Source organism: Verticillium nonalfalfae (genome assembly GCF_003724135.2).
Source record: "Verticillium nonalfalfae strain VnAa140/NRRL 66861 chromosome Unknown scaffold_171, whole genome shotgun sequence".
NCBI classification, from domain to species: domain Eukaryota; kingdom Fungi; phylum Ascomycota; class Sordariomycetes; order Glomerellales; family Plectosphaerellaceae; genus Verticillium; species Verticillium nonalfalfae.
This window is the reverse complement of record NW_021167396.1, coordinates 1-27921: the sequence shown is the minus strand read 5'-3', so window position 1 is coordinate 27921 and position 27921 is coordinate 1. Positions and strand designations below refer to the sequence as shown.

The 27921-nt window shown below is 56.4% G+C and overlaps 6 protein-coding genes and 2 non-coding genes across 8 annotated transcripts; 5 read left to right on the top strand and 3 right to left on the bottom strand.

The window, feature by feature from the left end:
- Positions 1-4838: 4838 nt before the first annotated feature.
- RPL35B (60S ribosomal protein L35B) lies at positions 4839-5567 on the bottom strand (the record flags this gene model as incomplete). The annotated part of the gene is made up of 5 exons (XM_028637006.1): positions 4839-4936; positions 5000-5100; positions 5164-5259; positions 5428-5437; positions 5543-5567. 5 exons carry the CDS (start codon positions 5565-5567, stop codon positions 4839-4841), a joined length of 330 nt encoding a protein of 109 aa, XP_028491019.1.
- Positions 5568-8079: 2512 nt separating this feature from the next.
- On the top strand, positions 8080-10060 carry ZWF1 (Glucose-6-phosphate 1-dehydrogenase; the record flags this gene model as incomplete). Its single annotated transcript, XM_028637005.1, has 6 exons — positions 8080-8105; positions 8282-8354; positions 8420-8440; positions 8542-8886; positions 8944-9883; positions 9945-10060. The coding sequence occupies 6 exons, from the start codon at positions 8080-8082 to the stop codon at positions 10058-10060; spliced, it is 1521 nt and encodes a 506-aa protein (XP_028491018.1).
- Positions 10061-11346: 1286 nt separating this feature from the next.
- On the top strand, positions 11347-14887 carry RGR1 (mediator complex subunit; the record flags this gene model as incomplete). The annotated part of the gene is made up of 3 exons (XM_028637004.1): positions 11347-12060; positions 12114-13303; positions 13357-14887. 3 exons carry the CDS (start codon positions 11347-11349, stop codon positions 14885-14887), a joined length of 3435 nt encoding a protein of 1144 aa, XP_028491017.1.
- Positions 14888-16893: 2006 nt separating this feature from the next.
- On the bottom strand, positions 16894-16985 carry D7B24_002805. The gene has a single exon. It is a non-coding gene; the product is annotated as a tRNA-Pro (tRNA).
- A 1000-nt stretch (positions 16986-17985) lies between these two features.
- On the top strand, positions 17986-19557 carry D7B24_002804 (uncharacterized protein; the record flags this gene model as incomplete). The annotated part of the gene is made up of 2 exons (XM_028637003.1): positions 17986-18374; positions 18450-19557. 2 exons carry the CDS (start codon positions 17986-17988, stop codon positions 19555-19557), a joined length of 1497 nt encoding a protein of 498 aa, XP_028491016.1.
- Positions 19558-20790: 1233 nt separating this feature from the next.
- D7B24_002803 (uncharacterized protein) lies at positions 20791-22863 on the top strand (the record flags this gene model as incomplete). Its single annotated transcript, XM_028637002.1, has 3 exons — positions 20791-21240; positions 21314-21913; positions 22123-22863. The coding sequence occupies 3 exons, from the start codon at positions 20791-20793 to the stop codon at positions 22861-22863; spliced, it is 1791 nt and encodes a 596-aa protein (XP_028491015.1).
- Positions 22864-23249: 386 nt separating this feature from the next.
- On the bottom strand, positions 23250-23341 carry D7B24_002802. Its single transcript has one exon. It is a non-coding gene; the product is annotated as a tRNA-Pro (tRNA).
- A 1844-nt stretch (positions 23342-25185) lies between these two features.
- Positions 25186-27015, top strand: NAG2 (N-acetyl-glucosamine-6-phosphate deacetylase; the record flags this gene model as incomplete). Its single annotated transcript, XM_028637001.1, has 1 exon — positions 25186-27015. One exon carries the CDS (start codon positions 25186-25188, stop codon positions 27013-27015), a length of 1830 nt encoding a protein of 609 aa, XP_028491014.1.
- Positions 27016-27921: the final 906 nt, after the last annotated feature.

The window sequence follows — 27921 nt, the reverse complement described above, 5'->3', positions numbered from 1 at the left end:
CCTCGTTCGACCTTTGCGGCTTGGAAGGTGGAGTGCCTGTTGCTGGAAGCGGTAGGATGGTGGTGGTGGTGGGGGGTGGGCAGGTGCGGCCAGGCAACGAGAGAATGAATGTTGCGTGCCGGTACCGACAAAGGTGCCAAGGCTTCTGAGAACCTTGCTCCTGCTGGGCTCTGTGGGTGGTGTGGATTCGTGGCTCAGGACCCAGGATGTGGATTCAGACGTGGCAGCGCGGCTGGCTCTCGTAGGCAATTGCAGGCACAATCGCGCCCCAAAGTCGATGGCGACACAGATGGCGATTGCTCTTTTGCTTCTGGTTCGAACCAAGGTGCCTGGAAGTGGAGGCCGCTAACGTGCCAGGTCGTAAAATCTGCATGCAGGGGGGGGTCCCTGTACCTGCTAGCGGCGGATCGGAGTCCAAGTGGCCGCGCTTTGGTTGTTGGTCTTGGTCTTGGTCGTCGTCTTCGTCGTCCAGTGGATGATGGTCTTTCTGGCGCGTTGTGCTAGCAACCCGAAAATCGGTCGCGATTTTTTTTTCCCTCCGACGATGATGATGATGAAAGTGTGATCGAAGGAAGGGGGGCACGTTCCGCTCCACAATGCTCGGCTGCCCTTGCTGCTGTTACAGGATATCGCTTCCTGTCTTGTTGTTTGCGCTTGGATCTTTGTTCCGTGGACAGTCGAAATTTTCGTCTCAATTGACCACACTCCGTTCCTTGTCACTTTGTCCTGTCGTTCTGCTGCTTTCTTTCGTCCAAGACTTTTCGCCTGTTGTTTGCAGTCACCCGCCAATCGTGGTCTGGATTGCTGTTTGTGGTTTGCGTTCGCAGATCGACAGCGGGAGTATCCCACCAGAACGGGATGGGGAAGAATAAAATGTTTCAACAACTTCCGAAACCCCTCTGATGGCGTCTGGGGAGACTGCTCCTCAACGGCTGAGCACGGGACTTGTCTTTGACGGAAGCGTAGCTCTTCACAATTGCGTTGCTGAGGTGTGTCCCTGTGTCTGGAATGTGTCTTGTACTGACAGTGAACCACCGCTGCAGCAGCTCCTGACGTCCCGCGTGGTGTTTCAGCGTCTGGCCGGCTTCTTAGCACCTCGGAATGTGTGCAAATCAGTCGTCTTCTGTTCTCGTCGACCCTATTGACGCTTTCTGTCGTTGTTGTCTTAGGCACCACACTATTGTGCAAAAGGTCCGGCAATGCCGTTGACGCCGCTGGCCGAAGCGTTCAAGTGAGCGACGGCGACGATAACGGCTCAGGCACTGTGAGTCCGAAGGGCTGGCTTCACACAAGTGCCGGACGTGTCTGCGTAACTGCGCAGGCTGATGCTGACTGGTTGGTCCCTCGTGGTCCTGTAGCACGGCGGCTGTCTGTCGGTCTTTGGTGGGTCACCACTCGATTGAAGGCGGTGCGGCGAGACAAAACGAGTGACTGTGGTCCTTTTTTCTTTTCCCGACTGTGTGGGAGTTGCTGATGAGGCGGGATCTCACGATGCTGATAGTGAGAGTTCACGTGAGGCAAAACAGATCAGGAATCGGATCAAGCCAAGAAAGGAGTCATGTTCAAGCGAAGTCCGGCGGTGGTGGGTTTCTATCTATACGAGCTGCGAGGCAGGGCAATTGACACGAAGAATGCTTACACGACACACCACCTCGCCAGGTTGAGACCAACCATCCATGAGGCCGCGCAAAGCTGCGGCGTGGTGCCCTGCCGCCAGTGGCTACGCCAGCCTGCATGGGACTAGCCTGCCCCGTCCCCTCCCAAAGTCTTCTGAAATCGGGCATCCCATGCTGCGCCGACCTCAAAGACGGCGGAATCGTCTCACAATCTGCCCATGGGTTATCAGTCCAGTCGACCGTTCTGAAGAGCATTGTGATTACGCGTTCCGGCCCCTCGTCGGGCTCTGGCAGGTTCTTTCCTCCGCTGGGCCCGGACCCATCTCAATTGTCATGGTGCGAACCTTACCAGCGTCGTAGTCGACGGCCCTGTCCAGCACATCCCAACTCCCAAAGTTGTCCCAACACACCAGGGCTTGGGGGTACATGGTACCTGGGCCTACGGCGCTGATCTTGCACCGATCGACCTTCTTGACGTATCCTGGGGCACTTCTGACGACGGCCCTCATCATCGACCACGTACTGCTACTCTGCTGGATCTTGTGGCCGGCGGGTTGACCGAACGATTGAGCCAATCGAGGGGCTATGCTACAGAGAATACGAAATGACGCTTCCCCTGGATGAGCACCATCGGTTGCTTCTGCCTCTGCGGAATCCCACGGCTTCCACACCTTGACCTTCTCAGACTGAATGCCGAGAATCTCCCCCTCTCGAGCTGCAAGTGAGGGGCACATCAACATCGGCGCCAGCCATCGTGGTTCGAGCTACCAGGCCCCCTGGTCCTGCCTGCGTCGTGGCATACCTGCCTGCCAGCATACGAGACACAGCTTGCCATCGTCGCCGGCTCGTTCGGACTTGCACCAGGATGAACGAAAAAGCATGCGATACTGACCGGTTAGCTGCAGCCTCTTTCAGCGCCAGAAGTCCCAACCCCAGATGGCGCCTTTCCTGATGGCGGCAACCTAACATTTGGCAGCGTGGAGACACTGTGGTGCATTGACTTAAGGTACCTGTCGGATCGTCCTCCATGAGCTTGTTTCGTTCTGAGTGGGTGGTTTTGTTTGTTGGGCCACAGGCCAGCACTCTAGCTTGAAGTTTCTTCCCTTGAGTTCCTGTAGCTTCGCCCACAAGACGCACCCAGTTCCCGCCACCTTCAGCTTCCTCTGTATCGACCTCACGAGTCTCAATTCCGAGCAAGGCTATCGAATTTGACCTGACGCTGGAACTGTGATCAACATCAACAGTGACTTGGTTGTCCAGCTCGTGACATGTTGGTAAGGAACGCATGCCAGCAGGTCAAGCAATCATCGAATTACACACGGCATTCCCGGAACGTTCCCCGATCGCCCTCACCGCATGTCCGATACATCCGGCATCACCTCGAGCCCTTGTCTATCGACTCTTGTTCCATGCGCAGACGCCCAGCACCATCAACAGCGCTGCCAGAAAGCACTGTGATCAACATTCAATAGCTTTGGCACTCTATGTCTAAGCACCAATGTCTCAGCCCACTAGCAGCCGGAAATTTGGGGTGGGGGGTTTCAACGTTGTATCACGACATGGTCACAATCAACTAAACCGTCTTGCAAAGGGACAACCACCAGCGATGGCATCGATCAATAGCCAGCTGCAAGCTGCTGAGCTGCCGTTGTTGATCGCGAGTGTCCGATCTTGACTGTGCATGTATATACCTTCGCGAACACCGCGTTGGCTGCCGCCGCAACCGCCAGACATCCGCGCATATATCAAGCAAGAGCAGCAACTCCACATTCTGTAGGCTCTTCAAAACAGCATGATATCAGGTGCTCGATTACGTTACGCCTAGTCAACAGTTCTTTGATTACAGGCAGAGGTACTATTCATTGTCCGCTGAGGTTATCCGGCGTCGTATCACTGCCCTCCTCGGAGTAATCGAGGCTGCTCCGGGGCGCAAGATTGAATGTGAACTGGCATTAGCTCATAACAGTGGCTTGTCAGTAAAGGGCTGGTTGCTTCTTTAATGGTGCCAGAACGTCCCCGACCAACCTCATATATCTTGGACTGATGTCGTGGTACCTCTAATAACGCCGAAATGTGTCGTCCGCACTCAAATCACCAGCAGGTAGAACGACGCGACTGAGACCATGCACAGATCGGCTTGCAATTAGGCATCGACGAGAACGGAGTTGCTGCCGGGTGCGGCTTTGACCCTGCATGATGCCACAGCGTGCATGGTGAGGATGTATGGTGGATGTTTCCACCAACAAACTTGTGACATGAGCGGGCGTGATCGCCTCAAGGGATGGGCTTCTCGTCTGTGATTTGAATCACACTCTTATGGGCTACGTCTGCTGAGATCTATGTGCCTCGGCGAAAGGTATCATGGAGCATATTGAAACCAACAGCGAGTGCCATTTGGGCAATACGATCCGCGGCGTCGATAGAAGAACCGGCCTGACTTGAAAGCATCGGCAGTACGGCAAGAGATAGAGCATATGCCTTCAGACCATGCGAGCCGTTAGTGTACGTGATGTTGTACCGCCCACTTGGACCAGCGATATGGCATGGAGTGACATCAGACTTGGTAACAATAGGTGGTTCAAGACAGCACATAGAACGGAGGGTGGGCACAGGTCCGGTCAAGACTGAGGATGGCGGTGATGGGCTTTCGGTTCAAGGCGTGGGCGCGAGAAATCATCATGTTTATAACGCCGCAAAATGCGACGCATCCTGACAACAAAAAGTGCCGGTCTAACCCATCCCATTACCGAAGTCATTGACAGAGGAGAGAAAGGAAGAGAGAGAGGTTGGCGGTGTCCGAAACTCCGTACCCTCCCCCCTTCCCAAGCGCTCTCCAAATCGTGTCGTCGCCGTCGGCTCCTCTCATGCAAGTGTGTTGTTTTTTTGTGGTCTCTCCCAATTCATAATTCCAGTCGGCTGCTTGCTTTTCTCTCACGCGGGGACCGAGATCACGCGGGGGATTTGCCAATTCATCTTTCTCTTTCGTTCTTTGTTGGGTCTCGTAGGGGGGGAAAGCCTTCAAGAGAACGTTTCGACAAGTTTCTTTCGTTGGCTGCGGTGGGAACTTTGTTCGCGGCTTGAGCGGGATTTTGTGTTTGACGAGTTTCATTTGGGGAGCCTTGAGCCCAAGGCTATGCTCTGATCCTTGACCATGACCATGGCCAATGCAGCCAATTCAGAAACCATCCTCACTACCAACTCCATCCGAGACGAGAAACCCTCTTATATCGAGGAGGGGTAAAGCATCACACGAACCGACGCACCGAAGGACTTGGCGGGCAGGGGGTGGCGGAACTTGGCGCGGACGACACCAGAGTTGCCTGTTGACAGCGTCAGTGGACTACGTCGTGAGACGGGGGAAACTGCTCGGGAGGTGTATTTACCGTGGGGACGGGTAACCTTGCCCCAGATGACACGGATCCGAGAGCCGCGGATCTCCTTCTGGGCCTTGTAGACGTAGGCGACCTTCTTGCCGAGGTAGAAGCTGTTCGAGGGTCAGCAAACAGTGCCTTGGTGATCGTCAATGGGGAGGGTGGGTTTGGCCTACTTGGCAGCGTCGGTGTTGTCAACGCCCTCGATCTTGATCAGGCTGGTCTCGGAGTGCGTGACGTGGCGGCTACGCTGGTAGGACAGGTGACGTCCCCTATTTCCTCAAGTCAGCCTCCTGCTCATGCTCGTCCCATCGCTTCGCTGTGTGTGCACAAGATTCGCTCGGTCGGTCGGGATTGGGTTGTGTGTCGTGTTCGGTTCATGTTCGTGATTCGAGTTGCGCAATGCGATCCTCCTGAGTGCGATAGATGGTAATACTCACTTGACGTATACTGCAGGACCACTGTTAGCCAAGATTCATTCAAACTCGTTGCATGGCTGCGATGCGATCGTAAAGTGCATCCTCTGCATGCGCCAGTTGGCGGGGGACTACTCACGTCTGTGTCCCTGCTCCGAAGGCATCTTGTCGTATTCCCTCACTCCAACGTATGTGCTGTTGTAAGGAAAGTTAGAGAATTGTCGCGGCAAGACGATTCTCCAAGGTTAGTTGCCGGCCGATTTGTCGTGTGAGTCGTTGAGTCGCTGGTCGTGATGGTCGGTGGTGGCAGGTCCACTGGAATAATTTTCGATTCGGGAAGGCGTTGCCCTAGGTCAGGTGACGGGGATTGTGCGTTTTCGCCTGTTCAATAATTCAAGGCCTCGATCGAGGCTTATCGTCTATCAGCCTGTCTTAGTAATCCATCCAGAAAATGTGGCTGGTGCGTTGAGTAAGGTCACTATTGCGGCTTCCAATGGCCCGTGCTTGGCCTTCTCATGACTGGTGCGGCTCGCTCGCCCAATTTGGCCGAAGGGAGTGGATCTGCCATTGTCTATGCCGATACTTTATCCTGGAGAAAGTCCGTCAATCGCGCGTCAGAGTGCCCGGAGTCATCAGCCTTGCAGCTCTCGATCGTCGGAGATGCTTCGAAACGAAACATGGCAGGTCATGTAGTGTGATCAACCCCCACCGAAGTCCGAACTGGTTCTGCAATGCACATTATCACGAAATCGTCATGAAGCTACGTGCGGGGCCGGCGCCCCGTGTTCAAAATGTGCTTTCGAAAAGAAAAAAAGAAAAGCCGTCTTGTATCGTTCTGGGTTACGACTACTGGGGCAGCGTACCTGGATGGTAAGGTATTTTCAATTCCGGTCGTTTGGCATATCAGTGATGTCATTCATCATCTCGGCTACCTTTCCAGTCATCGTTGACGAATTGATGGCATCTTGAAACTCGTGTATAGAGAAAAGCGCCTCCGATGTGCAAAACTCCACGAAGTTGCTGGAGCCCCCGGCTGAAGACTGGCCAGCCGTGGTTCACCCACGGTGAATCTCAAACGGAGGTCTTCGGTGGTGGAAGAGATAGGCCCAGCCCAGTTCATATCAGACATCCACCAAGTACGCTTGGCTGAGTGCTCTGTCTGCGCGAATTGAACCGGAGGGGCGCGGGGTTTTTTGGCATTGGGAGGTTCGAAGCGCGACTCGACGATTGGATACCAGAGGTTGAGTGTAAAGGCGGCCGGCCTCGCTGTGGACGATGGGGGGCCGAGGGGCCAGGCTCACCAATTTCTACGACGGTGCAACGCTCGCTGCGGCCTGTGTCTACCGACGGCGGGATGAATGGGGGGCAGAGGAACATTCGACAGCTACAGCAAGGAATACAAGAATAGCAGGTTTCCCATCCTCCTTCGCGCAACCTGATCTCTGATCCAGTGAATGAGAGACTTACTATCAACGAACGGACTCCGTGCTCAGTCCACAGACGTGTGTCTACCCGCCTGTTCACAAGCGTAAGTCATACGCCTGCTGGCGCTTTTTCTATTCTTCCCTGTCTGCTTCACCTTGGCTCTTCTTGGGCACCGAAATGCAACAGGGAGTCCTTTGTACGTGCCATCGCGATCATTGTGCTTCGGAGTACTCGGGGGCAGTTCGTCTGTAATCCACGGCGTGCACACTCTCAACGTTTATAATCAGACCGAGATCGCCGCTCTCGGTCTTAAAGCCGAAAGTCAACAACTCACCAGCCCCTCACCTGGACCCCCACCAAGGACACTGACCAGAAGCAATTTCGTCACTGTTTCCTACCTGTCGCATCGACGAGTCCCGCACCGCTGGAACCGATAGCTCCCCCCCCCCTCCGGTGACCGCGGAGTTGTTCCTTGCTCGCTCCCTGGCCCTCATCTGTTCTGGCTTCGGGCGCATACAACACCGACGAGCCTCCCACGATCTGCCCTCCTGTTCTTGTCACCACACCCTTCTCCTGGATTTTTTTTTCCCACCGAAGCTCAACCCTGACCTTGACCCCTCTTTTGCTAGCCCGGTTGAACGCAGTCCGAAGCCGGCGATAACGACCTCATCTCAGAACGAAGTTGCGGAAAAGTGAGTTCCTGGACCCCCGTGGATTTCCACCCCCATGCCCACTGCACCCATCACCTCCGAGCTCTCGTCCGACCAATATGGCCGCTGGGTCGCTGCCAATTAAACCCCGCCAGCTGGAACGGCGAGCTCCAGCCACCCCCCCAGTATTTTGGGCGAGTGGTGGTCCGGCCGGTGCTGTTAACCAGCATCCTGGGGGGGGGGGGGGGGGGCCTCCGCCGACAAGCGACGGCGGGGCAGTTGACAGTTTGACTGCCCTGGAAAGACCCCTCAGTTACGCCGCCTGCCCCCCAACCAGGCCGGGCCCAGGCCAGTCCCAGTGCAGTCACTGCAGTGAGGCGAGCCTGCCGAAGCGTCATTACTAAAATACCGTCGGGGTCGGACCTACCTATCTTACCTCACCTTTCGTCACCTCCGCCAACCTTCTTCCGCCTTTCGACCTCTTGCTCTTCCTCTTCCTCCCGGCTAACTGGTAATTTTTGACACTCGACCAGTTCCTCTTGCGACATATTCTATCCTCCCCTGTCTCCTCCGAGAGTCTACCTCTTCACCCGCCGCCATCATGTCCGAACTCACATCCGCCGCTTCGTACGTATCGCATCGCTGCTCTTTTACCCCACCAGCCGCCCGCACCTCTCCAACATTGCTTCTCGGAGCTTCGCCGCCCATGTCCGCGCCACCAGGCGCGCGAGAGCTCTGTGCTGAGCTGCAGAACCACGCCAAAGCATCATGCACAGGTCGACTGACATCAATTCGCCTCACAGGACGCTGGAGCTGAAGGACAACACCGTCATTATCGTCCTCGGTGCCTCGGGCGATCTGGCCAAGAAGAAGACGGTATGAGCGTCCGCTGCGGCGTGCCCCTCATTTCCGCCCGCAATCTGCTGACTTTCTTGTCTTAGTACCCCGCGCTCTTCGGTCTGGTATGTGCCACTGCGTCTCCTTGTATCAGTTGCATTGACGACAGCAACTGCATGGAGTAAGGATTCCTCGAGACGGCCATTTGCTAAGCTCCAGTATTTAGTACCGCAACCAGTTCCTGCCCAAAGATATCAAAATCGTCGGATATGCGCGAACCAAGATGGAGCACGACGAGTACATTCGTCGCATCCGGTCCTACATGAAGACCCCCACCAAGGAGATTGAGCAGCAGCTGAACGACTTTTGCAACCTCTGCACATACGTCTCAGGCCAATACGACAAGGATGAGTCCTTCCTCGCCCTGAACGACCATCTTGAGAAGCTCGAGTCCGGCAAGCCCGAGACCCATCGTCTTTTCTACATGGCTCTCCCCCCCAGCGTCTTCACCATCGTGTCCCAGCACCTGAAGAAGTGCTGCTACCCCAGCAAGGGCATTGCCCGCGTTGTCGTAAGTCGATTCCTTCTTGACGCAGCCGTAATGCACTCCTAACACTGCTGTCTGCAGGTCGAGAAGCCCTTCGGCAAGGATCTTGCCAGCTCTCGCGAGCTGCAAAAGTCGCTCGAGCCCGACTGGAAGGAGGACGAGCTCTTCCGCATTGACCATTACCTTGGCAAGGAGATGGTGAAGAACATCCTCATCCTTCGATTCGGTAACTCATTCTTCGGCGCCACCTGGAACAGGCAGAACATCGACAACGTGCAGATCACATTCAAGGAGCCTTTCGGCACCGAGGGCCGTGGCGGCTACTTTGACGAGTTTGGCATCGTTCGCGATGTCATGCAGAACCATTTGCTTCAGGTGCTGACCCTGCTTGCCATGGAGCGACCCATCTCCTTCTCCGCCGAGGACATCCGCGACGAGAAGGTCCGCGTGCTGCGCGCCATCCCCGCGATCGAGCCCAAGAATGTTATTATCGGTCAGTACGGCAAGTCGCTGGACGGCAGCAAGCCGTCGTACAAGGAAGACGACACTGTCCCCAAGGACTCGAGGTGCCCCACGTTCTGCGCCCTAGTCGCCTACATTAAGAACGAGAGGTGGGACGGAGTGCCCTTCATCATGAAGGCCGGCAAGGCTCTTAACGAGCAGAAGACGGAAATCCGCATTCAGTTCAAGGATGTCACGTCGGGTATCTTCAAGGACATCCCCCGCAACGAGCTCGTCATGCGTATCCAGCCCAACGAGTCGGTCTACATCAAGATGAACTCCAAGCTCCCCGGCCTCAGCATGCAGACGGTCGTCACCGAGCTCGACCTCACCTACCGCCGCCGTTTCTCCGACCTCAAGATCCCCGAGGCCTACGAGTCTCTCATCCTCGACTGCCTCAAGGGCGACCACTCCAACTTTGTGCGCGACGACGAGCTGGACGCCAGCTGGAGGATCTTCACGCCCCTGCTGCACTACCTGGACGATAACAAGGAGATCATCCCCATGGAGTACCCCTACGGTGAGTGCCCCCTTTCGCGACTGTCCGACCGATGCCGTGCCGGCACTAACACGCTTTGCAGGCTCTCGCGGCCCTGCCGTTCTCGATGACTTCACTTCTTCCTACGGCTACAAGTTTAGTGATGCTGCTGGTTACCAATGGCCGACGACTGCGGCTTCGGCGCCTAACAAGTTGTAAGTGGAAGAGCATTTGGTGCCTTGGAGCATACTTCTAGATAGGGAATTGAGACTCATGATTTGTTTTCTACTTGCACAGCTAAGTCAAGCGCGGCACTTACGTTTTCTCCACGCGTTCTCTCGATATCGCACGACAGAAACAATTTGAAACGACGATTATTGGCAGGGAAAAAAAAAAGAAGGCATGATGGATGGTACTGATTTCCGAGGGCATACACTAGTTGCGATGGAGTCACAAAGGGCAAAGTTATGGGCGGTTCGGTTGGTCTTTGGTGCAATGTGTAGTTAGTTACATTCATGTCTATGAAACAAGAAAACGGACGGAAAAGAAGCATTTCTCCTTACGACCATGTGGCTGTTTGGTGTCACCCTGTATGTGGTGCCCCTTTATCTCGTGTCTCGCGTCAGGTCCGAAAGGGTGACCGGGCATGAGGAAGAAGGGACAGGCAGGAATCCGGCTCCTGGGTTCTGACGAATCGGATCACATGACCGCTGCTGTGCCAAGACTCCTCAGATGGACGACCCGTTCAGGACCCGCCCAGGCTCCACCATCCGTCCCCAGCCAGCGCTCGGCGCCGGCAGAAGCACCAGCAGCCAGCAGCCAGCAGCCAGCAGCCAGCAGCCAGCAGCAGTGCAGTGGTGCCTGCTTTGCCTGCCCTGCAAAAAACGGAAGGCTCTCTCTGGCTTCCATTTCCGCCCGGCTGTTGTCACCTTCTCTGGGGGATCCTTTCAACACCACCTCACGTCACCCTACCACTCTCTCGACAAGCGCCAACATTCACCCCTGCGCAACCACGGCCCAACGCGATAGCCCTCGGAACTCATTCGATAACGTGTCGTCCAACTCTTCCGACATTCGATAGACCAGCATTTCACGCGCCCTTGTTCCTTGGGACCAGCCTCTCGTGCATCCCGGATCACGCACTTCGAGCCTTCCTTGCCACTCTAGTCAAGAGGCTTCATCGTTCCTCTGCACCCAAGGCGCCCACCTGCCTCTCTCTTGCGTCGTCCCAATCCGAGACAACGAACCGTCAAGGTCGCTCCTCCACGCGCGACGTGTCCAGCCCAGAGTAGAGCCTGCGCAATCGGCGCCAGTGACCGAGGCCGACTCTCCTAGCCAGTCTGTCTCGGGCTCGTCTCCCAGTACACCTACGGATCATCTGATGCGATAATCCAATCCCGTTTTTCTCGGCGACAAGGGCGATTCGGCCGCGTATCCGGGCGGTGGCAGCGCGGTAGGAATCCCACGAGGAAGGAGGCCTTGGCTCCATGCCAGGGCTCATCAACATGGAGAACGGGGTACAGAATGGCGCACACTCGAATCATGACAGGGATGTCAAGGTCAACGGAGGAGCGGTGGCGGTAGACAGCCCGGCGGCGCTGGACAAGGGAAAAGGTGCAGCGGCGGGAACGAGTGATGCAGCGGCACAGAACGGCCACGGTGACAAGACTGTTCCGCCTCCCAACGTACAAGACGCGCAACGGGGCACTTCTACTGTCAGTCTGCCGAATCAGTCAAGGATGAACGACTTGCCAGACGAGATCCAACACATCACACAAGGCTTCATCCCACTATCGACAATCATCCTTCGACTTGCTCAGGCAACGCACGACGACCTCGAGAAGGCCATCATGGATGCGGCGCGTATCAAGTATTCCCCACCAGCGATAAACGGAAGCGCGGCTGGCGGCGGCGATCCTCCAGATGATTCCTCCGAAGCGAACAAGGCGAGGAAGCTTACACTGTTGAAGTTTGCCCAAGACGCCCACACCAAATGGGTCAAGGCCTTGGTGATCACGGACTGGAGCAGGAAAGCGTCTACGGTCAGCAAGCTGATCGATCTCAAAGCCCACCTAGACAAGAAGCGAAGTCTTTTCGATTTTACCCTCACCGAGCTGATCGAGCTGAAGCGCTCGCTCGGTCAAGCGAGACTGCCGAGACCAGACCTCAAAACAGCCTTGCAGATCCTCACCACGGGCGAGGCACCTTGGATACCAGAGGTATGCGCACGCATCGTCAGATGCGCCTCTGAGCCAAAGCTAACATGGAACAGCCGGGATACATTCCGCCACCATCATTAACGCCGGAAGAACAGCTGAAGTGGATTGAAGAGCTCAACACGCTTTTGTCTCTGCGCCTCAATCTCGACGATTACGACAAGATTCCACAGCAGTTCAAGAACTACACCATCAAATCGGGCCGCGTGACCTTCAAGGTGGAGGGCGAGTTTGAAGTCGATCTTACGATTGCCGACGAGGATTTCGAAAAGCAGTTCTGGTTCATCGACTTTCGCTTCGACTTCACGCCTTCCTCTGAGAGGCTATCCGATGCGCTGGTTGCTTACTTGGAGGGGCAGGTCAACGACGTGCTGTTGCGGGAGGGGCTGGAGGGCTGTTATCGATTCCTTCATGAGTTCGTCCTCACCCACAAGATCAATGAGCTCAAGCGACAAGCCATCGACCTCGTGCGAAACTCTTGGACTGGCAACCTCAAGGTGGAACCGCTCAACCGGGCGCTCGCCATTCAGTATTGGACGTCACGGTACGGCTCTCAAGCACCGAAAAGCTGGGTCATGGTCGCAGTACAGAGCGGCAAACAGAAGAACGGGCTGCCGGATCCGAAACACCCCAGCCATCTTGTCGCTCGATGGTACCGGGACAACAAAGAGATCAAAGACGTCAAGCTCCACCTCAACATTCAAGAGATCTCGGCAGAGGCTTTACTAAAGTCAGCCATTGCCAAGCACGTCGAACATATCCTATCCTCTATCCACGACAAGCTTGCGGCCGCGCCGAGATTCGCCAACAGACAGGCCTATATGCGGCTCGATATTTCACGCTCGGAACCGCTCGATTCATCGCTCGAGATGCAGCTTGGGGGCAAGAAGGTGGTCAAGTTGCTCATCGAGCCCATCACGGGCTTTGCTGCGATACAGCCACATACACGGTACGGTCTCCAAGGAGAAACACGGATCAACCACGGCGGCAAGGATCCGGCCGAGGATGGTGTTGCCTGTCTGGAGAACATTCGATGGGGCTATGTTGTGGACGAGTTCAACCGCCGCGGTCGAAGCTGTGGCTGGGCGATGACGAAGATGCCCGTCGGAAACGAAGAGGTCAAGCGACTCATCAAGACAAGAGAACCGTTCCAACCCGTCTTTTTCCAGCGACAAGGGCTCGGTCAAGACTGGTTCGTCTTGATGTCTCTGAGCCTGGCCGGGGACGAATGGTGGTTGATCGAGGTGTAAGTTGATAGCCATCTCGCACGTACCCCGAACTATTTGCTGATCTCAACAGGACACGAAACGGGGCGTCTCGTGCAGTGACGACCTCGATCCAACTGCCCTTCTCCAAAGGCCAACCCGAGCTCAACGACAAGTTCTGGAACAACTTGACGAGTTTAGCCGCCGGAATGATTTCTCAGGCCATCGAGCTTGGTGAACTGAAGAGAAACCGTATTGACCACACCGCCAAGGACATGCACAGCCGATGCTTGACACAGCAGATCAGGATACCCGTCATTTTCATCAGGCTTGCGCACATCTTGGGCTCACCAGACTCATTGGCCCAGACTCGCGCGCAGGACCGCCGCGTGCAATCGAGCGCTCCGGTATGGGCCGCCGACACGGTTGAGGTTCATTTCAGAGGCACCAAGGGTTCCTCTGCAGCCAACTCTGCTGGAAACGACACGGCCGGACTCGGCATTTGTGTTGATGCTGTGTTGAAAGTGAAAGACAAGCACAAGTTTAAGCAACTTCAGGCGCGAATCGACAAGAACGTAGCCTTTGACCGGAGGACAGGGCAATTCGTGTTTCACATCCGCGGCTCCGTTGGGAAGCCCGTGTTGCAGGCACTTGCCGACCACATCAAGTCGATTGACAGGTTGGTCGGTTTCCTCGATGCCATGCGGTGCGCAAAGGGAGCAGTTCAATGTACCGAAGTCGGCCTCGGCAAAGTCAAGTTCTCGTACTCCGATATCGTCCTTCCCGGAGAAACTGGCGAGCCCCGGCAATGGACGGCTATACTCGACATGTCACGGAGCGGAACTCGCCTTATCCTCGAGCCGGATAACCCGCACCTACGGATCCTTGACTTGCTCACCAAGGTGGTTAATACGGAGAAGGGACTACGCGTCATGATGGCGTACATGACGGACGTGCTCCCGATCCTTCGAGTCTTTGACACTCTCGAAAAAAGATGGGAGGAAGTAGAGGCTGCTGGTCAGGGGCACATCGAGCTCCTCACCCCGGCGGCCGATTGGTTTGCTATCCGGTACTCTTTGCCGAGTACAGCAGGCCCCGCGCGCCAGCTTACGATCGATGTGCGATCTAAGGAACGCCAGGCTCAGCCGTATTGGTTTACTTCGCGTAAGCAGCGTGGCCCACCATCGCCCGCGGACGACGAATTTAAGGCGGTTCTTCAGGGCGTGTGGGAGTCTAGGGGGGAGAACTGGAGGGGTCTGACAACAGGGGCCGTAGCTCAAATGGGCATGGGCGTGTTTGAGATGATCCAGGCCATAGACGACGCCGTCAGGGCGTATGCGACCGGGAACGGCCAGGCCGACGATAACGCTTCCACTGCTGGTCTACCGACGCAGGTCAGCCAGGTCTTCTCGAGTCAGGGGTCGGGCAACGGCACACCGCAGACGAGCCAGGCCCAGAGCCAGAAGCAAGCGTCTCAGGCTTCGCAGGGCCAGCAGCCTCAACGGCCGCGGCCGAGCCAGACGCTCAACCAGAACCAGATGCGCAAGCCGAGCTTCGGCAAGCAAGGCGGGGGCGCCAAGGGACCGATGGGCGGCAAGAATGCACCGGTCGTGGTGCTGGACTAAGTAGACGTTGGCGGGCAGTTGATGCATTACCTCATTGATACCAAGCGTAGTGGACAGGTGGGCGGGCAGGCGGGCAGGCAAAAGGGGGTTGGCCGTGTGATACCTCAGATACCCCTGAATATAGTCAGTTTTCGGTGCATCTGGCAGTAGGTGAACTTCGCGTCGTGATCTTGTATGGTTTTTTGTGAGGACTCGTTTATGCTTAGCCTGGTCATTATGGTTCCAATCAGCCGGTCCATGGCCGAATAGTATAACCTTTGGCACGACAAATGATCAGAGCGGGCATGCCACAAATACACATCGCAATCCTTATAGGGTGAATCGCCCAAAGTCGGGCGTAGTTGGGGGTTGGGGGGTGCAGCCGACAGATCAGAGCGCAAGGGGCATTTGTAGACATCGAAGCAGCATTCGTCTTGCCCGTCCAGAGCTGAACGAGCCTGTCTCGGTCTTTCAATTGAGCTGAGAGCCGAAGTATAGGGTTAGATGTACACACGCAGCAAAAAGCACAGGTGGCTCCCAGAAGCCCACGTCCCTGCGGGTGATATTAAGTCATCTCGTACAGCGCTTGTGGTTGCACCTGCTCACTGGTCCACTTTCGGGCCTACGAAGGACATCTGAGTTTGCTGTGATGTTCATCTCGCGCAGATCGCGCATCTTCACAGATGATTCGAAGTAGAAGAAGCAGTTTGGTCTTGCAAGTTTAGAGCGGGAGACGATCCTGAGGTCGTCCTCGCTGGGGTACCTGTTCGCGCTGTATCTCGAGGCCCTGATACCCATTTCGAGAGTGGGCATGGATCATGCTCCCGCGGCCGAAAAAGATATTTCATATGATACGACGGTGAATTCATCGACCTGGTACTGCGTTCGGGTGTCGAGCGATACACGACAGGGAAACTATCGTCCCTAGAACTGGGGCTCAAAATCAAGACTCAGAGAGCGACGTGCCATATCCTGCATCACGACTGCCGTTGCTCGGACGTTTCCTAACGTTGCCTGTTCCCACGATCGGCATTATGTATCGGGCGCGTGACGTGGCGAGCTCGCCAGGGTGGTTTAAAAGGGGGTGAAAAGAGAGAGAAGAAAAAAAGTGACATGTTCGAGCATTTTGAGGCGAGCTACGTTGAAATCACATCGACAAACTGCGCCGCACGCCGCACGCAGTCCATTGCGGAGACCAGAAAGTGAAGCCATTGTATCACCGGTGTACAAGCCGTGCCGAAGTAGCTCAACTTGTATCGGTCCAGCGGCTACACATAGGATGCGAACAACCACACATGCAAAAGCCTTCATGATCCAAACACTTCAAGGACGAACGAGCTCCAGTATCTCGACGGCGGGAAGATGGGACATCTGCTCGAGGCCGCTCGGGCTTCCAGTCGTCTGCCCATCCCATCAATGCCATACGTAGCAGCGTGTAGTCTTGATAAGTTGAACGGCGTTCAACTTGATCGTTATCCTGAGCGCAAAACCATTGAACCAACGGCGGAGTTAACCACCCGTTTGTGCGACACCTGCAATGCTCTAGGCCAGTGGATCAAGTTCGACTCACTACAAGCTGCGATACCTATGCTTGCTAGCTATTATAATGAGCTCCCGTCGCGGCCATATAGGAGCAACGCCGCCATATAGGAGCAACGTCAGGGAGGGGCATCGAAAGGAGCAGAAAACTGTCGAGGAACACGGAGAACAACCACTGATGAGATTCAAGTGTGACGAACTAGCCAGGTAGAACAGAGTGCATGGTGAGAGAGTTCGAGGAGTGATAGACCATCATGGAAACGTTGAGTTTGCCTCACACGAGATGACAAGACGTTGAGTGACCAACAAACACCGTGGGATAATGGTAGACCAAAGTAACACAGAACGACACCAGCCCCTACCCAAGCCCTCCTCAGCCGAGACAGCTCACGAATGACACCATCACTGAGCTTGGCACCGGGGGACTGAAGCACAGGGCCAAAAAGGCAAACCGATCCCCATAAACGGCAAGATGGGCAAAAAGAATAGGCGCCATCCGGGGATTGAACCCGGGACCTCTCGCAAGCAATGCTTCAGGGTGTGACCCTAAGCGAGAATCATACCACTAGACCAACGGCGCGTTTTGTGAACAAATCCCTGGTTGGACCAGGGGCCGGTCGATGGGAAGCTGCGAGAATTGTGCGACATATGAGGGCATGGCGTTTTGTCGGTGGGGAGTTCTGGTGCCAGATTCGACACGGAGGATGGGTGAGTGGCCAATGGGGATTGTCGCGGTGTGTGGATTCAGTCAAGAAGAGGGTGGGTCTCAGGTAAGAGGTTGGGGGCTGTTCGAGGCGCTACTCTACGTCGAAAGGCTGGAGGTCAAGGCCCGAAGGGTGTGCAGATACCGAGCGAAGATGAACAGAGGGAGTCTGAATCATCTCGTTCGATTGGTTGATCATATACAGTACAGTGGCCCGTTCTGACAGATACACGACCTGATCAAGTACAGAAAGCCTGAGCCTCGAAAGCGAAACTGTGCTCTGCCTGGCATGGACCATGTCCTTTGTTGACGAACAGCAGGTTAAACGGGGGCACGCAGCTAGACCTAGTACCATGTCGATGCAGCTTGAATCTTCGAGCAAAGCGAATCTCGGTCGCCATTGACAGTTTCAGTGTCCAGCTGTGGCTGACAGTGAGCAAGATGACTTTCGAATAACCTCGACCGAAGAATATTAATAATACAAAGCCTCAATCTGTTGGCTTCTGAACCCAAGGTCCTCTTTTGCCCAACCCCTCCAGTTAATCGTGCTTGACTTAGCCTGCCACCTGAGAAGTAGGGTTCTCCGTAAGCAAAACCTCACGTGACTTCGTGCGCCACATCAATCCAGATCAGGCAAAGCGTGCGGCTGCAGGTGCTCCAGGAATTTGCCGTCATCAGAAAACACAGCAGCCTTTCCGACCCTCATTTACCCAACGACCCCCATATCACGCGCGTCCGAGCTACCATCTGCGATCTAACAACGACAATTATCCTGCTCGATACGATCGCTCTGTAGCTCCTTCATCCTGCGCACCCCAGCGCAAACGTCAAGGACCCACACATCCACGCGAAACCCGCCTACGAGGCGCTCGCAACCATGCCTACACAAGTTGCCCAGCACACCCCGCTGGCGGATGCCCTGACGGAGGCTATCCAGGCAAAGGTCATCGAAGTCGGCCTCGCACAGTCCAACGATGCCTCAGCACTGGCCGAGTACATTACTCTCACCCTCGTCAACGGCAAGAACCAGGAGGACATTGTCACCGAGCTCTCGACAGAACTCCTTGGCCTTCCCGCCAACGACCCCATCGTGATCACACTCGTCGCTTGGATGTTTGAACAGGTCGAGATCCTGAACGTCCAGCTCAACGGAGCAGCGCAGCCATCACAAGTCGCTGAAGAGCCAAACATTGGCGCGCAAGACGCTTCTGCGAACGTCGAGATGGACACTGACATGAATGCCGGCGATGCCAGCGAGCTCAACGCGTACGTATTCCTCTCTTCTGGCCCTGCCTCTCTTCGATTCACGCGATCGCGAACACTGCTGACTCGACTTGACAGACCGACGGGCCCTCGATCCATGCGAAATGGCAACAACCCTCGAGGCGGCCGCGAGAAGCGCATGCTTGGCAAGGCTCTCGACAGGACAGGCGATTCCGTTCTGCACCGCACGCGCGGCAACGACAGGATCAACTCGCACGCCCGCGGTCCGCCGACCGGGCCTCGCGGCAACATGCGCGGTGGCGGTCGCGGCATGAACGCGCGCGCCGCCAACATCCAGGCCGGCATGAACGCCATGGGCGGCATGAACATGCGCGCCAACGGACCTGCCGGCATGCCTGGCATGAACGCCGGCTGGGGCATGCCCCAGGGCGGAGAGATGGACCTCATGGCTATGATGCAGCAGCAGTCACAGATGATGGCGCAACTGCAACAGCAGATCATGAACGGCGCCGGTGGAGGCCAGCAACGCCACGGCAAGTCGCTCTTTGACCGCACACAACGCCCCCAGCGCAACAACAGGCAACATCAAAACAACAACAATACCAACAAGCCCGAGGGCGAGGGCGAGGCTGGCGCCGAGGGCGAAGACGTCGACATGTCGAAGCGCGAGCCCCCCAACCCCGAAGACACGGTGTGCAAGTTCAACCTCCGCTGCACCAACCGCGACTGCAAGTTTGGCCACCAGTCGCCAGCGGCGCCGCCGAACACGCACGTCGACATGAACGACGTGTGCACGTTCGGTGCCGCCTGCAAGAACAGAAAGTGCGTCGGCCGACACCCCTCGCCCGCCGCCAAGCTGGCCCACCAGGGCGAGCAGGACTGCAAGTTCTTCCCCAACTGCCACAACCCGCAGTGCCCCTTCAAGCACCCCGACATGCCCCTCTGCCGCAACGGCTCGGGCTGCACGACGCCCGGCTGCAAGTTCACGCACGTCAAGGTTAAGTGCCGCTTCAACCCCTGCAAGAACCCCCACTGCGCCTACTCGCACGACGAGGGCCAGCAGGGCGGCTTCAAGGACAAGGTCTGGACGCCCGAGGGCGGTGCCGCCCACGTCAGCGAGCGCAAGTTTGTCCTCGAGGGCGAGGGGGATGAGAGCATGATTCCGGAGGACAGCGCCATGGGACAGGAGGATGACGTTGTCGCGAAGCAGGAGCTGATTACGTAGATATCAAAAGGGGGAGGAGGAGGAGGAGGAGGAACCAGCGAAAAGGGGAAAACACATAGCCACTGTTCTCTTTCAAAGTATGTCTCCTCGGCGAGAAAGGGCCGGATCGCCCTCGGGGCTGGAGGGAGGGGGGGACAGGAGAAACTTGGAAGATGACGAATGGGGAAATGGAATGATGAAAGAAATCCTGTTGTACCTGTATCTATCGGGCTCACGAGCCATGGCATTCAGCGGCGTTGGGGGACGGCCCGGCGATGGCCTAATTTTGATCTTCTGTCCACGTTACCCTCTGGCTCTGCCGTCTCTGCTGTGTTGTGCGTCGCGTGCTGCTACTCGCTGTGTGTGCTCTCTTTGACGATAGGTTGCCGTGATAATCAAACTCGGGATGTCTCGAGGTGATGTGAGCAGTGATATATGACACTATACTGGCAGCCTTCCGTTGAGCCATGTCATGCGATGCAGGGCTAACCGAGGAGGGCGAGTGGCCGTATAGCTGAGCCTTGTGGATGCTGTTCATTGCCGATTGTCAGTAGTGTCTGGAACCAAATAATACTCTACCTGTGTGAAGCAAGTCATCTGCCTTGTTTTATTGCTCGCGTCAGTTACGAGCAACATCCAGTTCAAACCACGTAAATGTATCTAAGAAAAGAGACACACATTAATCTTCATATTAATCATGTACGCATATTCCAATGATTTTGTGAATTGCTGTCTATTCGTATGTGCTAGACTCACCCTTACATCATGATCCACAACGAGAGTAGTCAACATCCCAGCAACCTCGCATCAAGTTTTGTCACTCAACTCTATTCTGTGGTAGCATGAAACAAGACATAATGAAATAAAACCCCATCTCAAGGCGAACCTGCTTGATTGCCCAAGTAGCCGACGTGGTTGTAAAAATACATCCAGAACAGCCTTCACTTCTCACCCAGGCATGGCTCCCGCGCACTGTACGTGCCAAGATCACTTAGTCAGCAGGCATCTACCCGGCTTGATTGGGTCGCTAAGGTAGCCGAGCTCCAGTGGATCGCGAGGTCAGTTCATCATCAAACGACACGGAAAGCTTAACTTTTTTTCTCTCCCTCCTCTTCCCCCCCCCATCAGCCGACTTTTGTCAACAGCATCCTATATCCCCTCCCCACCCCGTGCCTCAAACCATTGAGCTACTCAATGGTCCATAGACACGGCGAAGATGTATTCTTGTCCATGCTGAGAACATACCACTCCACCATGCTCTGCAACAAAGCCCTCCACCGCAGCCATGGCATCACCGCCGCAGCCGCGTACACACGCGTGGCCTCTGGGACCCTGATGACTGCTGCGCCGCGGAAGTCTCGGCCGACTTGTATGGCCTACGGTGCTACGTCGGTGAGCGTCTTTCCTGCTCGGCGACGTGGCCTCGCGACGCACGCCACAAGCGAGCCGCAAAACATCGCCGTCATTGGCGGCGGCATCACAGGCCTGACGACGGCACACTTCCTTGCCAAGTCAGTGCCTGTCGGCACTAAGATCACCGTCTACGAGGCGAGTGATCGCATCGGTGGCTGGCTAGACACTCAAAAGGTCGAGTTTGAGCAGAATGGTCAGAAGAGCGTCGTGCAGTTTGAGCGCGGCCCTCGCACTCTGCGGAGCTATGCCCGGGACACCTGGAAAATGGATGACCTGGTGCTCTTCACTCTGGTGCGTTGTCTCCTCCCGCTTGTCGCTTGTCTCGCGCATGTCGAGCCATGTGCTAACGTAAGGCCTGCTACAGCTCAACGACCTTGACATCATGCCCAGCTTCAGGCCAGGCGGCACGCGCTATGTCCGCATTGATGGCAACATCACCGCCGTCACGCCGAAGAACATGATCAAGCTTCTCTGGAAGCCCATGCTCAGGGGATTCTGGCGTATGAAGCGCAACCGTCTTGGCACCTTCGCGGACCGCTCTGATCAGCGTCTCCCCAAGGACATGTCTGTCGGCGAATTCCTCCGCATGGCGGCGGGCGAGTCTCGCACCGTCGACCAGTTTGCCTCGGCTGTGTTGCACGGCATATGGGGCGGCGACATTGACCGGCTGTCCATGCAGTCTGTCATGCCCAAGCCCTGGCACAACTACTGGCTGAAAGAGCCTCTTCCGCACCTGGCTCATCTTCCCGCGCATGAACTCGCTCTGGTGACGCAGCTTCTCACCGAAGAGGTCCGCGACATGGTCAAGCTGAGCCACCAAGGAGCGTTGATCGCCTTCCCCGAGGGCATGGGTTCTATTCCCAAGGCGATCGCCAAGAGCCTGCAGGACAAGCCCAATGTCGAGATAAAGCTGGGTCAATCCATCAGCAAGGTGGAATTCGACTCAGCTGCCCGCAAGGTCATGGTACGTTCTACTTTGCTTCCCTCTACCACCACCAACCAGTGCCTTTCATGATGAAATATTGCGGATGTAAACCTTTATCGTCTTGTCGGAAAAGCGCAAAAACGATGTCGAAATTTTCCGTTGCCTTCCTTCTGATTTGAATGGCTTCCAATCCTCACCGTCACTCACTGCAGTATGACGAGCGAACGTTGACTGACCTCGTTCATTAGCTCTCCACTGCCGATGGGGCCTCGCCCGCGGCGTATGACAAGGTCATCTCCACCATCAACAGCAAGCACCTCTTCAGGCTTGCGCCCAAGCACCTCCCGGCTCTCGCGTCAACCGAGTCGGTCACCATCACGGCCGTCAACGTCTGGTATCCCAAGGAAGGCCTCAACCACCCGTACCAAGGCCTGGGTTATCTCCTGCCGCGCCATGACAACTCGAGCAACGACCTCGACGGTCTGCTTGGTGTCTTCTTCGACTCGGACGCGCTGCCCAAGCCGTTTGACGAGCCGAACGGCACCAAGATGTTCGTGCTCATGAAGGGCACGTACGCCGAGGAGGACGCGAAGGCCAAGGTGCGCGAGATCCTCCATGATCACCTCGGCATCGACCCGGATGAGCGGTGCATCATGCTCGCGCGCACCAACAAGGACTGCATCCCGCAGCACCACGTCGGGCACCGCGAGCTCATGGCGCGCGCCGACGGCGAGCTGTCGGCTGCGTTCAACGGCCAGCTTGCCGTGGCTGGGCCTTCGTACTCGGCAGTCGGCGTCGTGGGGTCGATGCGCTCGGGGTACGACATGGCCACGCAGGTGACGGACCCTGGGAAGGCCGCGGTCGGCGACACGGGTCTCGCTCGCTTCCGAGGAGACGAGAAGCTGCAAGCCGTCGACCGGCACGGGCTGCAGGGGGTCGGCAGGCTGATCCCTGATCGGGTGTCGAAGATTGTGCAGTGGCTTCGCTAGAGCGGGCCCAGCAATGCTTCATGGTGTTATAATAGATTGCCTGACTGGGCAACAAGGGTGTATAACAAGTGTATAATCCTTCTGCTATGGAAGAGACGACAATCGAGCGTTGATTTTATTCCCTACACAAATGATACCTCGGCGACTGTTTGAATCCCAATGCTTTTGCGAAGTACCGAGACGATCACACCTTGGATAAAGTTCGTGCCACTCTGCATGGCGACTCATCCACTCGAACCCCGCACTGTAGTCACCCCATCACCCCGCCACCACGTAGTTCTTGCGCTGAAAGGCCACCACGGCAAACATTCCCAACACGCGATGAACAAACACATACTTCATGAAAGCAAAAAGCCAAACGCCGAGGGACGCAGGCAAAAAGATTGGGCGCCATCCGGGGATTGAACCCGGGACCTCTCGCAAGCAATGCTTCAGGGTGTGACCCTAAGCGAGAATCATACCACTAGACCAACGGCGCCGTGTATTTCGCACTGTGCATCGTGAGCTCGGAGCAGTCGATAGTCGACAGTCGAGCAAGAGAGTAAGGCGATGAGCCTCGCCAGACGCGAAGAGCCGCTCCCCATCTCACAGCCTGGTAAAGATCATGCGACGACAGAGGACTGCGGCTCAGCGTCGTCATCGCCGCTCAGCCAGGCCTTCCATAGGGCGGCGGGTGTCCTCGGCAGCGGATGTAACCCACCACGACCATGTTGCCATGGGCGAGAGGCCTGACGACCGTCAGGTGAGGGAGACATTCCGGACGTAGAGCATTGGGAGAGGCGCCCTCCTGTGCGTGAATCGAATAGCAGATACACATGCCGATCGGACTTCGCAACTGACTATCTGGGGGGGGGGGGGGCATGAGCACTTCCTGCGAAGGCCATTCGTTTGTTGCTCCAGTGCGAGAGCATGCGCCCCTCCTAAGGAAAAAGTAAAAAAAAATCAAAAATCACCAGATGCCACCCGTACGCAGGACAGGCGTTGCCCTGCGGCTTGGTTGGCATACCGGGCTTGGTTCGAGATGTTGAGGCCGGCAACCCGAGTCTTTGCTGGCCGCCTGCATGACCGCCCGGATGCCCTCTGCCATGCAACCCAGTCAGCCAGCTCGCCAGCCGACCAAATGACGGGACATTGTGTAGGGAGCTGGCAAGCGGTGTAACCTCACCTCACAAACCGTCTTCTCTCCCCTCAGGTCTCATCCACAGACCGATCACCTGCCATCCCCCGTCTCAGCATCGACCAGTGTCACCTCCACCAACAATCAACGACCTTCCTAATAGCGTAGCGAGAAGCCAACCTCAAGCCTCTTTTTGGCCCTCCTCCTGTCTGTCGTCCTGCCCAGTGCACCCTCTTTCCGCTCAAGCAACGAAACACCGCATGATATCTCGCAATCGCCCAACAGCACTTCAACCTTGCTCTCAGCCCCGCCTCCCGAACGAAGACAAGAAGTAACGTTGCCGCTACCCGCCTCGGAGCCTCCCCGCCCCCTCGTCTTCTCCCCTTCCCGCCGCCCTGCCGTGCCCGCGCCCTCTCCTCCATCCACTCTACCAACAGCCCAATCAGCCATATCCCTGGCGAAAGCGAAGGAAAAGACAAAAAAAAAAAGGAGATGACGATGCGGCTGTAGATCAGAGACTAAGAAAGAAACATACCCACCCAGAGAACCACCCTAGAACCCCAGGCAAAGACACCATCCCCTCCCCTAGTGGCTGGCCGAACAACCAATCCCCCCCGCCACATTCCACCGGCGCCCCGTCAACTGCCGGCGCGCGACCACCTCAACCTCGTCCCGCTGGTTGGCTTGCCATTCGTGTCCCATCTTCCTATCAGACGCAGAAACGACGCTGGCAGAGGGAACCTTACCATCCATCGCAAGGCAACCCGTTTGGTCCGTCGTCGTCCTCGTCGTCGCCGACCGCCCGCCCAGAAAAGGTGCCCGAGAAGACTGCGTGCCCATACCTACCATACCATACGTTGTACAAGCCTCTCCCTAGACGTGCCCTCCCCCCTCGCGTCAAGGCTCCCCGAATGAGAAAGTGTTACACGCGACTCGATAATCCACGGGACGCCTCGGCGGCCGTTGGCTGGCCGCGACATTGTCTTTCTAGCTCCTCGTGCACAACACGTTTTCCTCTTGCGTTCCTTTGCGTTTGACAGCATATATATGGACTCGTCCCCTTCCTTCCCTTTCCTTCGTCCTACCTCTGTCTCCCATGCACTAGGCGTGTGATACTCTTTGCATTTTCGCATCACCACACAAAGGCCTACGTACAACTCATACATTTCGCGGGACCAGCAGCACGAGCCGCTGGATTGCCCATTATGCACCTCTCATCCATCCTCCTCACCTCCCTCACCTTGAGCCTTACCCAAGCCAGTATCTGGCCCGCCCCCAAGAAGCTCACGACGGGCAACACAACCCTCTTCATAGACGAGTCCTTGAAGATAACCTACAATGGTGACCCTGTACGCTGGAACTCCCCCTCCCTCCATGACACCGGCGGCGCCTTTGCGCAGGATGCTGAGACCCTTTTGAACATGCAGCTCCCCTACACGTACAACTACAAGCCGGACACCAGCTGCGCCTGGAGCAGCAAGGCTGTCATCCAGGGCGCTGTGTCGCGCTCCCTGAACTCCATCTTCCACCAAAACTTTGTGCCCTGGATGCTCCACGAGAAGAACAGCCAGTTCGAGCCTGATGTCCACGGTAGTGGCCAGGGCCGCGTCAAGTCGTTGAGCATCACACAAAACAGCAAGAACGACAGCGAGAGCCCCTACACATCCTTGGCCGAGGATATTGATGAGTCGTACACCTTGAGCCTCTCTGAGGAAGGCGTCGCCGAGATCAAGGCTCCAACCGCCATTGGCGTCCTGCGCGCGCTCGAGTCCTTCTCCCAGCTCTTCTACTCGCACACAACCGGCAAAGATTGGTACACCACGCATGCACCCGTTTCCGTTGAGGACAAGCCCAAGTATCCGCATCGCGGACTGCTCATGGATACGGCCCGCAGCTTCTTCCCGGTCAAGGACATTTTGCGCACAATCGACGCTCTCTCCTGGAGCAAGATGAACAAGCTGCACATCCACGCCACCGATTCGCAGTCGTGGCCCCTTGACATCCCCGCCATGCCAGATCTGTCCGCCAAGGGTGCCTACCGCAAGGGTCTCTCATACACGCCCGAAGACATCCAGTACATCCACGAGTATGCCGTTCACAGGGGCGTTCAGGTCATAGTCGAGATTGACATGCCCGGTCACACGGGCTCCATCGCCTTTGCGTACCCAGAGCTTATCGTTGCGTACAACCAACAGCCATACCAGTGGTGGTGCGCCGAGCCGCCTTGTGGCGCCTTCAAGTTGAACAGCACCGCAGTCGACAGTTTTCTCGATAAACTCTTTGATGATCTGCTCCCGCGCGTCGCGCCATACACGGCGTACTTCCACACTGGTGGTGACGAACTGAACAAGAACGATTCCATGCTGGATGAGGGTGTCCGCTCCAACTCGTCTCAGGTCCTGCAGCCCCTGCTGCAGAGGTTCATGGACAAGAACCACGCGCGCGTGCGTAAGCATGGCCTTGTGCCGATGGTTTGGGAGGAGATGGCAACCGAATGGAACATCACCATGGGCAAGGACGTTGTCGTTCAGACATGGCTCGGTGAACCATCGATCAAGCAGGTGACGGGACTAGGCCACAAGGTCATCGACAGCAACTACAACTTTTGGTACCTCGACTGCGGACGGGGTCACTGGCTCAACTTTGACAACGGCGCCGCCTTCAAGGCGTTCTATCCGTTCCAAGACTGGTGCTCGCCTGCCAAAGGCTGGCGATTGATCTATTCGCACGACCCAGCGGAGGGCCTGACGGAGGCGGAGGCCAAGCTGGTGCTCGGCGGCGAAGTGACGGCGTGGAGTGAGTCGATTGACGCGGTGAACCTGGATACGGTTCTGTGGCCGAGGACGAGCGCCGCGGGTGAGGTGCTGTGGTCAGGGCGAACGGATGCGTCAGGTCAGAACCGGAGTCAGTACGACGCGGCGCCGCGACTGGCAGAGTTCCGCGAAAGGATGGTCGCGCGAGGCGTTGGCTCGGCGCCGGTGCACATGCCGTTCTGCACGCAGGCATCGCCTGAAGAGTGCGCGTTCGTTATGTAGATACGTGCGCCAAGCATCCATTATTGCTAGTTAAGCCAGCCTGAATTGAAGCTACGTTTGAATGACACTTGGGTCCGTCGGGTTAACAGGTGACCGACCCCGTGCTGTTCACATGAAATTGATGGAGCAGGGTCCCCTACATATAATGCCGCGGCACTCGTCCAAGAGGGTGTGTAGGAATGTGAGGGGTTCCGTTCCCCACGGGGTCGATGGCCTGGGTTGCACATCATAGGCCTGCAGACTCGGGCTGTGAAGCTTGTGAAGCCTGTGAAGGACAGCGTTGGGTTGGTCCGTGTTCGAGAAGGTGGACGCTGTTGACCCCGCCATTTGCTGGGAAAGACGGGTGGCTGCCAGGTCCGACAACCTATCAAGTTAGCGGTGAAAGCAAGCGGTGCTCGAGAGGCACGGGTCAGTGGGAGAGGGATCCATGCCAAACGCTGGCTAGTGGCCAGCAACGGCATGCCTTGGTACCGGGAGCAACGGAACAGATGCGGGGGGAGGGGGCAACATGGTGGAGGAGAGGGAAAACGAGATTCTTCCCGTTCTGGGTATTCAGATCGTATTGTCGCTGGCTGGCGGTGGGGCGTATGAGCACTGTGTACGAGACGGAAGATTGGGGCGAGGCTGGACTCGGTTTCGGCTCAGCGGCTGGCCGTCGACTGAAGCCTTGGCGTGTATGCATACCGTTCGTTCTTGGAGTTGGGCTGATCATGCCAAAAGGAGACAAGACGTGAAGAAGAAGACGTGAAGAACAGCAGAACTGTCGCTCAACGAGGAGGTCAAACTCTCTGACACGGTGCTGTATGATTCATGGCAAGCCCGATCGATCTACGTTACCGTGTAGTAGGTGTGACCCTTGTCGGTAGGTAGGAAGCAGCGAAGCAAGCAGCAGGCAGGTTCGGTAAC